Raw genomic sequence first — 10459 nt, forward strand, 5'->3', positions numbered from 1 at the left:
CGTGCGGGTGACACATAAAAGCACCCACTACACTCTCGGAGTGGTTGGCGTTAGGAAGGGCATCCAGCTGTAGAAACTCTGCCAAATCAGATTGGTGCCTGGTGTAGCCATCTGGTTTCACCAGTCCTCAGTCAAATCGTCCAACCCATACTAGCATGGAATGCGGACGTTAAATGATGATATATATATATATATATATATATATACATATACATATATATATATACGTGTGTGTCTATGTATGTATATACACACACACACACACAAGTGTGTGTGTATATTACTCTCTCTTTGCCTTGACATTGCATATTAGTTGCAACCAAGCATCACAGTCGTATAAGCTGTGTCTTTTGTATTTAGTCTTCCTGAAAAACTTGTTTGGCTATGGGGTAATATTACTTTATTTCAAAACAAGTGTGGGTATGCACCAGGAAGAGCATCCAGCTGTAGAAAACTACGTCAGCAAATTTCATCCAACCTATGTGGGCATGGAAAAAGTGGATGTTAAATAGGAGAGTGAGTAGGAGGGCGGTTTGACTGCTATTTTTAGGAGTTAAAGTAACCATACAATGGCCCTCTTGTTGGCTTATAAACTTTTTTAGTGTGTTTATAACACACTAGATTCACTTAGGCCATTTAGAAAAAAAATATCTTTCAAGGTTTTTAGGTGAGCATTACTTTATCAATGATGCCTTAGTGCTTGAAATGGTGCCAACATGAGCATATTGGTAAAAGACTGAAAGACATTTAAAGAACTACCAATATTGACTCTGACAATATTCTTCTATATGAGAAACAGCAGGTGGTGGTCTGCAGAAATGGTTTCCTAGAGATCTTTGTTTATTTTATTTTATTTATTTATTTTTTGACATTCTGGAATTTGGTCTTCCATTGTTTTCTTCTGCCTTTCTTCACTGCATTTACCATTATCTGACTTTGCTATTTAGAAATGATCTGCTCTTAGTAAGTTAGCCTAATCATTTGTTTTATATGTGTGTGTGATTTTGTATTGGTTTTGGATGGAAAATGAAGGAATTTTATTCATTTAATGTTGAATCTTATAATGTTAAAAACATGGTAGTAATTCTTAAAATAGAAATAACAATTATTACTTTCTTTACAGCATTGATAATATGGCTCTAACAAGTTACCATCATCATTGTTTTAATGTTCACTTTTCCATGCTTGTGTGGGTAAGCTGGGATTCATTGTGGCAAATTTTGTGTGGCTGGATGCTCTTCCGGTTACTAATCATCACTAATTTCCAAGCAAATACTTCCCTGTAGTTGGACATATTTTCATAGAAGATTGGAGACCAGGGACACTGCTTATATGACAGTGACTCTCATTTACAACTTTTGCATGATGTTAAAACAAGGAGACACTCACACACATACATGTGTATACACATATAAATGATGGGCTTCTTCTGTTTCTGTCTATCAAATTCCACTCTCAAAGCTCTGGTTGGCCCAAGGCTACAGTAGAGGAAATTAGCCCAAGGTGCCATACAGTAGGATGGAACCCAAAACCATATGACTGGGAACTTCTTAATCACACAGCCATGACTATGCTTTTCATCATCATTTAACGTCTGTTGTCCATGCTGGCATGGGTTGGATGGTTTGACCGGGCTGGCGTGGTGGAAGGCTGCACCAGACTCCAGTCTGATTTGGCATGGTTTCTACATCTGGATGCCATTCCTAATGCCAACCACTCTGAGAGTGTAATGGGTGCTTTTACGTGCCACCAGCACAGGTGCCATTTGTACGACACCAATATCAGCCACAACTGTGATTTTGCTTGGCTTGATGGGTCTTCTTCTCAAGCATGACATAATGTCAAAGATCTCAGTCATTGCCTCTGTGAGGCCCAACACTTGAAAGGAACTCAGCCACTTAGCCTCCATGAGGCCCAACACATGAAAGGAGCTTTTGTTTAATTCAGCATTCACAAGGAAACAATCTACTGGAAGGTGTGTTCTTGTAGTAATTACAGTATTAGTTCTCTGTTATCATTAATCGACCAGGCACATGTAAACTCAAGCCAGATTTTGTTACCTTCTTCCCTAAGTCGAGGAATTTGTGGTCCCTTATCAAACAACATCCCCTACAGTTTTCTTCAGATGTACAGGGATTTACATTATTGTGGTTTATGTAATTTTTGAAAACATCAAAGAATGTTATTCATGAAGCATAAAGAATATGCGGTCATGGTCATGCTGGAGCGCTTACAAAGAATAAGTCATGGGGTTGATTTCTTTGACAATACCCCGATTTTTAGACTAGGTACATCATATTTCTGTGTCATAAGTGGTAACTAAAAAGGGTGTCAATATGAAAGTGATTGGGGTCATAAAAACACTGCCTCAAGAAGTCTCATCCAGTCCCTGACAGCATAGAAAAGTGGATGTAAGAACAAAGATGATGGTGTTGATGTTGATGATGTCTACCAATAATTTGTTTCTTTTTTCTTTCTTTTCCAGTAATTTCTTGATGTGAAATAGTCCGATCATTGGCAAGGTGTTTGTTTTTTTTTTTTTGTCCTCCTCCCTCCATTTTGAGACCCTCCACTGAGCTAGTGTGAGGGTTATGGCTTTTCAGTATCACCGTGAACACCTTTATGATAGTGCCAGTAGTGACACGGAGGATTACTCGGAATCTGAAGACAGAAAGAAAGCTTGCATTAAGCGTACAAGGTGAGAAATCCAAAGTTTTGCACAAATTCAGTTTTTCTATCTTCTTTCTATTTGTGAAAAGAGAACAAAGAAAGCCCTAAACCCCTTCACCTTTAATTTTAATTTTTCAAACCCCCTATCATAGGTGCAGGCATGGCTGTGTGGTAAGAAGTTTGCTTCCGGCGAACTGGCAGAAACATTAGCACACCAGGCGAAACGCTTAGTGGTATTTCGTCTGCCGTTAGGTTCTGAGTTCAAATTCCGCCGAGGTCGACTTTGCCTTTCATCCTTTCGGGGTCGATTTAAGTACACACTGGGGTCAATATAATCAACTTAATCCGTTTGTCTGTCCTTGTTTGTCCCCTCTGTGGGCAGTAAAGAAATAAGATGTTTGCTTCCCAACCACATGGTTCTGGGTTCAGTCCCACTACATGGCACCTTGGGTTCCTACTATAGCCAACTAAAGCCTCGTGAGTGGATTTGGTAGACGGAAGCTGAAAGCAGCCTGTCGTGTATATATATATATATATATATATGTGTGTGTGTGTATCTGTGTTTTGTGTATGTGGCAGATACTGGTGTCACGCAAATGGCACCTCTGCTGGTGGCATGTAAAAGTACCCATTACACTCTCCGAGTGGTTGGCATTAGGAAGGGCCTCCAACCATAGAAAACCCTATCAATTCAGACTGGAGTCTGGTGCAGCCTTCCAGCTGACCAGCTCTGGTCAAACTCTCCAACCCATGTCAGCATGGACAATGGACGTTAAATGATGATGATGTTTATCTCCTTCCATTGCTTGACAAATGGTGTTGGTGTGTTCGGCAAAAACAAAAAAAAACCTGACAGAATGAGTATCAGGCTTTTTAAAAAAACGGGTTAGTTTATTCAATTAAAAATTCTTCAAGATGATTACTGTCTAATGACTTATCCCTTTTGTTACCAACCCAGCTGAAACCAGTTCTGGCTCTGAATACAACATTATGATAACTGAGTTATTTTACAAAATTCTTTGTTATATTTAAAGAAGTTGAAAGAAATACAGAACATCTCAAAATAAATACAGTAATGAAAGGGTTAAAGAGTGGAGATTAACCCTTTCGTTACTAACCTAGCTGAAATTGGTTCTGGCTCTGTAGTACAAATGTCTTATTTTCATAAGTCTTGAATTAAAATCTTCCACCAAACCTTAGTCACAATTTATGTTCCTAACACTAGCTGAATGATAACCGAGTTATTTTATTAAATTCTTTGTTATATTTAAAGTAACTGAAAGAAACACAGAACATCTCAAAATAAAAACAGTCATGAAAAGGTTAAAGCAAGAAAAATGATAGATCTATTCACTTTAAACTTAAACAATTACCCCACTGAAAAAATTATTAAATGAAATAAATAATTGGCTAACTAATCAGTTGTTTGATTAATTGTTTGGTCAATCAATCAGCTGAGTTTGTCAAAGTCCTTTCATCACCATTCTTGATCTCTTGAGTTATATTCCTTCTCTACTCCATGAGGCTTCGGCCGGTGGGGGGGACCCTGCTGTACTCTTTCGCCACAAATTTCTCTCACTCTTTGTTCCTGTTTCTGCTGCACCTGTATTTCAAAGGGCCAGCCTTGTCACACTCTGTGTCAAGCTGAATATCCCCGAGAACTACGTAAGAGTACACATGTCTGTGGAGTGCTCAGCCAATTGCACGTTAATTTCACGAGCAGGCTGTTCTGTTGATCAGATCAACTGGAACCTTCGTCGTCATAACTGACGGAGTGCCCCTCTGATAATTATCATTATTCAGGTCACTGCCTGGAATCAAACTCGGAATCTTGGGGTTAATAGCCTGCGCTCTTAACCACTATGTCATATGCTTGGCAGTGACCTGAATAATAATAATAATAATAATAATAACATTGAAAAATACCTTAGGAATGAGAACCCAGGTTCAAAATTTCACCAAGACGCTTGATGAAGGCTGGAGGGTATATCAGCCGAAACATTGTGTTAACGGCAAACAAGATGAGGACAAATATCCGTCAAATGTAAATAATATACATAATTCCTCATCTCTTAAATAAATATAGAACTGTTTTATCTAATCGATTAGTTAATTATTTAAATAGTTAACAATTGACAAATAAAAATAAATGAGTGAAATGGAATCAGATGATGTGTTTATTATTGATACGATGACCCTCCAGTCCACATCAAAAATCCTGCAGACCAAATGCTAAAACAAAATAGACAAACAGGATGTGTGACATAATTAGATAACTCATTAATCTGCTAAGTTAGTTTAATGTTAATCTATCTTTGCTTTGTTTGCATTAATTAGTTTTTACATTTAATAGTTTGTCTTCACTTGTGCAGTTCTCTGTTTTTGTAACAGATTTTTAGCCAGTTTCAGTATTTTTGTTGTTCTTCTTGTAACCACCTGAGTCGGAGGAGATTCTGACGACTGCTGTGGTTTAATGTCCTTACATTTGATCACCTGTCTTCCTTCACCATAGGCAGATGCAGTGGGTATAAATGAGTAGCAAAGTAGGATGTGATTGTGTGACATACATGCCTTTCTCAACACATTAATAGTGTCATTAAAATATCAACAGGCAATATTAACTATATCGTTTTCACTTTAGGGTATTTTGCCCCTCTTTGCTTTGCAATATATTAATAAACAATAATTTGTGTGTTATCCTTGCAATAATTCATGCTAAACTCCTTATGCAATATATGGCTATAGAGTACTTTGCTGGATCTCTTAGAAATATTTATAAGACTGTATAGTTTTATACATACTTTATTTAAAAGCAGCAGAAATATAACAAAAGCTGTTACTCAGAGTTTCACATTCCTGCTTGTTGGACAGTTTTGTAACAAAACTGTCCGACGAATGGAAACGTGAAACTCTGAGTAACAGCTTTTGTTATATTTCTGCTGCTTTTAAATAAAGCACATTACTCTACCTCTGGTATTTGAGTACTCTTTTTTTCCACCTTGTTTCACATTTATGTGCCTACTCTGGTGTAGTTTTATACATATGTAGTTGCAGATGTAACTGTGTGGTTAAGAAGCTTGCTTTCCAGCTATATAGCCTTGAGTTCAGTCCTGCAGTGACTCACCTTGGGCAGGTGTCTTCTACTGTAACTCTAAACCAACCAAATCCTTGTGGGTGGGTTTGCTAAATGGAAATTGAAAGAAGCCCATCCTATATATATATATATGAGAGTGTTTGGGTGTAGCTTTGTCTTGACGTCATGTGATGACTGTAAATAAACATCGTCGTCATACAAGCAGTGTTGTTTTGTTGTTTTCCATGGTTTAATGTTACCCTTCTTTGAAACGTGAGGGTTGACAAAAGAGAGGGCATCTGACTTTAGAAAATCTACTTCAACAAATTCCACCTAACCCATGACAGCATGGAAAAGTGGATGTTAAACAATGAAGATGACGACAACTTACTTCCTGAAAAGTATTAAGGGGCTCCTGTGCCAATGGCATGTAAAAAGCCCCCACTACACTCTTGGAGTGGTTGGCGTTAGGAAGGGCATCTGACTGTAGAAACATTGCCGGATCAGATTGGAGCCTGGTGCAGCCCACTAGCTTGCTAGACCTCAGTCAAACCATCCAACCCATGCCAGCGTGGAAAGCAGACATTAAATGATGATGATGATGTTCATACCTACAGAAGAAAGCAATGAAAAGGCTTTTCGGCTCTCATTGATAAATTATGTTGCAGTTGTCTATAAATATATCGATAAATTGTTTGGTAGCCTCAGACTGCCTTACTCTACACAAATAAATAAACCTGTGACCTTGAAATAATCAAAGACAAAATTTAAAAAAGAACTAATCAATCGACATCTCCAGCTGTTGCTTTTCCTGTCATTGCTGTGAACATGTTGTTGTAATATTTAGGTAAAAGTATCATGTTGTTCCGGTCCACTCAGCTGGTAAAAATGAGTAGAACCTGTATTTCAAAGGGCCAGCCTTGTCCCATTCTGTGTCATGCTGAATATCCCTGAGAACTACGTTACGGGTACATGTGTCTGTGGAGTGCTCAGCCACTTGCACATTAATTTCATGAGCAGGCTGTTCGCAAACCCATTGCATGGCACCTTGGTTGAACATGTCTTCTCATATACACTCAAGCTGATCAGTGCTTTGAGTGAAATTTCAAGGATGGAAACTGTACAGAAGCCCATTATATATATACATATGTTTGTGTTAGTGTGTGTGTGTGTCTGTTGTCACATTGATACCACAAACAATATTTCTGCTAGCTTGACAACTCGATGTGTGTAGATGTACCTTCCTTGAAAATGTTATGAGTTAGTGGCATCCATTGTAGAAAACTACCCTGAAAGCAGGGGTGGAATGTGAGTATTAAGGTCCCTCAGGTATAACTGTTTATCGGACCCCTTAGCATTGATTTAGTAGAGTTAACATGTAGAGTGCGGGCCTCTCAGAACTCCGGGCCCTCGGGCAGTGCCCGATTGACTGATGGCTCAGTCTGCCCCTACCTGGAAGTCTCATCCAGGGTATGCTGGCATACAAAAAGAAAACAAAAATGGATGTAAAAAGGATTATGACAATCTATGACAGGGGCCCCAAAACGTTTTAGACCATCGACCCCTTCATGGAATCCTTGACCCCTCATCAACCCCCAGGCATGTACAAGAAAATAAATAAATAAATAATAAGTAGATGTGCATTTGTCGACCCCTTGAATGGTCTCATCAAGCCCCCAGGTGTCGATATCGACCACTTTGGAGACCTCTTGTCTAAGATTAAACACACATCCCATATTATAAGGACAGATTGTTTAAAAGAGATTTGGTTGTTTCATGAAGCAAGTTGAGGAAGTTTGGAGAACCTGTGTTGTGCCTTGGCTGTCATTTGTTGTTTAGGTGCAGAGTTCATGTTTGGAGTGTCAGTGGGAATACTAGTTCACATGTGGTCCCTGGTCACATGCATACACTCTTTGAGATAATGTGATCTGTAAGAGCTCATCTTGTTGATTGTCGACCGTCACACAAGATTCACTGATCAAGTCGCCACCGATTATTGGAGCAGCCATAGCCTAGGTTTGAAGCAGGTGGTACTCATGCTAGTTAATCCACAGCTGGGACCCTAACAAGTGCTACTACTTTGGGTCAGAGTAGACCTGGAAACATTAGTGGCCAAGATGTGGTTTCACTCTCCTCAAAGCCCTGGAAGTCCCATACCAAGGCCCTACTACCACATGCAGTTTTAAGTATTACCCAGGAATTATACAGGTGTGACATATATACATACATACATACATACAGGGGGCGGTCTCCGAAAGGGGTCTCAGGGAGTAGTGTCCCTGCCTTCCTGAGCTAGTTTTCCACCACATTTCTTAAAAATTGTGGTAGAGGACTTGGTCTTGGGAACCACTCGTGTCTAGAAACTGAAGTCGGAGGTAAGCAAGGGCATGCTCCCTGTAGAAAATCCAGCTCCAAAAAAACCTCATGATAGCAAAGGAGAATGGGTACCAGCCAGCCCAAAGGTTGGGGTGGGCTGCACCTGCCTACCTCGGTTGCTATGGCTTTGAGGTAGATCTGGCCATACCTGTCAACGGGGGCAAAACTCGGATTTAAAACACTGGATGATGTTGATGATGATGATAAAAGCAGAAAATGAACACCTGCTGGAGGGGAGTAACAAGTATGGTATGCTGGATGTGTCACTGGTTTTATTGATTTCTCAGTCTGTTGACACTAACATAAATACTAAAATAATTAACTTACAAGGAAGCCTGTCATTTAAGCAGTGTCCATGTCATTAGTTTGGAAGTCGACATGGTTAGCATTATCAACCCTTACAGTTACACTGTTATTTATTCTGATGAAAGAGAAGCAAAATTAAAAACAAATTGCTGCATCATTACCTCTGCCTTAGTGAAGGCAGAGGTATTGTTTTCAGTCGTGTTTCTTTATTTGTTTGTTTGTCTGTCCGTGGACAAGATATCTCAAGAACTGCTGGATGGATTCGGATGAAACTTTTCAGAGATATTTGGCCTCATGACTAGTACAAACTGATTAGATTTTGGGATCGATCTGGTACCGGACAAGGATTCTGAATTATTTTTCCGATTTTTTTTTTTTTTTTTACTTAATTTTTGAGAGCAGTTGGGTTCATTTTTAGTATACTCGTTTGTGAGAGCAGTTGAGTTTATTTCAGATATTTTCATTTTAAAAATCATCCCCGGCTAATCGTTGAGAGGACGTTGGTGGAGGTTTGCACTCTCTGAGTGCTCCTGTTATCAATGTTTTAATGTCCATTTGTCCATGTTTAAATGGGTTGGATGGAGTTTATTGAAACATTTATTTTTATGGCTGCAGACATTAAATGACAGCAATGATGATGCTCTTTCTGTCATCACTGACCCTTACCTGTTATAATATTTTCCCATGGCCAGATATTTTCTCACGGAATATTTGAAAGGAAGGCAGTGAGCTGGTAAAATTGATTGGACATTGGGCAAAATGCTTGGTGGCAGTTCATATTCTGCCAGAGTCCTCTTTACCTTTCGTCCTAGTGGGGCCAATAAATAAATACCAGTTGCAATCAGTGGTTAGAGTGTCGAGCTTACGATCGTGGGGTTGTGAGTTCGAATCCCGGACCGGGCTGCGTGTTGTGTTCTTGAGCAAGACACTTTATTTCACGTTGCTCCAGTTCACTCAGCTGTAGAAATGAGTTGCGACGTCACAGGTGCCAAGTTGTATCAGCCCCTTTACCTTTTCCTTGGATAACACTGGTGGCGTGGAGAGGGGAGGCCGGTATGCATGGGCAACTGTTGGTCTCCCATAAACAACCTTGCCCGGACTTGTGCCTGTGAGGGTAACTTTCTAGTCATGACCAAAGGGGGTCTCAGCAGATTCCCCCCCCCCCAAAAAAAAAATTGGTGGCCTTGTGCCAAAACTTGAAACCAATATTTGAAATTAATCACCGTCTCATTCATTTACAATTATCACGCACTGTCAAAACAAGGTGACCCAAAAATACTTACACGCACACATATGTATAATCCTTTCTATTTTTACATGTTCTTTCACACTCAACTGCTTTTTCTTTGACTATTATACCCAACTTTCTCATTTTTATTAGATTTTGCCTCTATTTATTGACTTTGTAGCTTTTCCTTTGACCTTGTTCCTGATTTTTTTTTTTTTCTTCTCATTTTTTCACAAACTGTTTTCTTTGCTGTTTTTCCCACAGTTTTGTTTCCCTTCCCATGCTTCCCTCTCACCTGTATCACATTCACACCTATTTACCTCCCACCCATCACTTCTTATCTCACTCTTTCACATCTCTACTCATCCCTATCTAACCACCCACACCACATACCATTTACACACCTCCCCCTGTGTCCATCTCCCTACATAAAATATGCTCCTATACAACACCCCACCACTTTTTCTCTTCCTGAGTGCTGCCTAACTGGCTCCCCTGCTGATGGCACGTAAAAAGCACCCACTACACTCTAGGAGTGGTTGGCGTTAGGAAGGGCATCCAACTGTAGAAACCTTGCCAGATCAGATTGGAGCCTGGTGCAGCCTTCTGGCTTGCCAGTCCTCAGTCAAACTGTCCAACCCATGCCAGCATGGAAAACAGACGTTAAACAATGATGATGAGTTTTCCCCCCTGGCCCCAAAACATTTTTTCTGTCTCCTTCCCTACTCTCTCCCTTTCTGGTTTTTCTGATGAAGGATTAGCATCTAAAATGTTAAAGACCCTTACCTTTCAAGCATTATGCTAAC

The 10459-nt window shown here is 39.7% G+C and overlaps 1 protein-coding gene across 3 annotated transcripts in view; it reads left to right on the forward strand.

Annotated features, from left to right (window-relative positions):
- LOC106877347 (BTB/POZ domain-containing protein KCTD20) overlaps positions 1-10459 on the forward strand; it is a 56095-nt gene that overhangs the window by 26748 nt on the left and 18888 nt on the right. For all 3 annotated transcript variants that reach the window (XM_014926229.2, XM_014926231.2, XM_014926230.2), the window contains one exon: positions 2486-2698. In XM_014926229.2, coding sequence (XP_014781715.1) covers positions 2592-2698 — 107 coding nt within the window. In that variant the 5' untranslated portion in view covers positions 2486-2591. The remainder of the gene's footprint in view (positions 1-2485; positions 2699-10459) is intronic.

This window comes from Octopus bimaculoides, chromosome 2 (assembly GCF_001194135.2).
Source record: "Octopus bimaculoides isolate UCB-OBI-ISO-001 chromosome 2, ASM119413v2, whole genome shotgun sequence".
In the NCBI taxonomy this organism is placed as follows: Eukaryota; Metazoa; Mollusca; class Cephalopoda; order Octopoda; family Octopodidae; genus Octopus; species Octopus bimaculoides.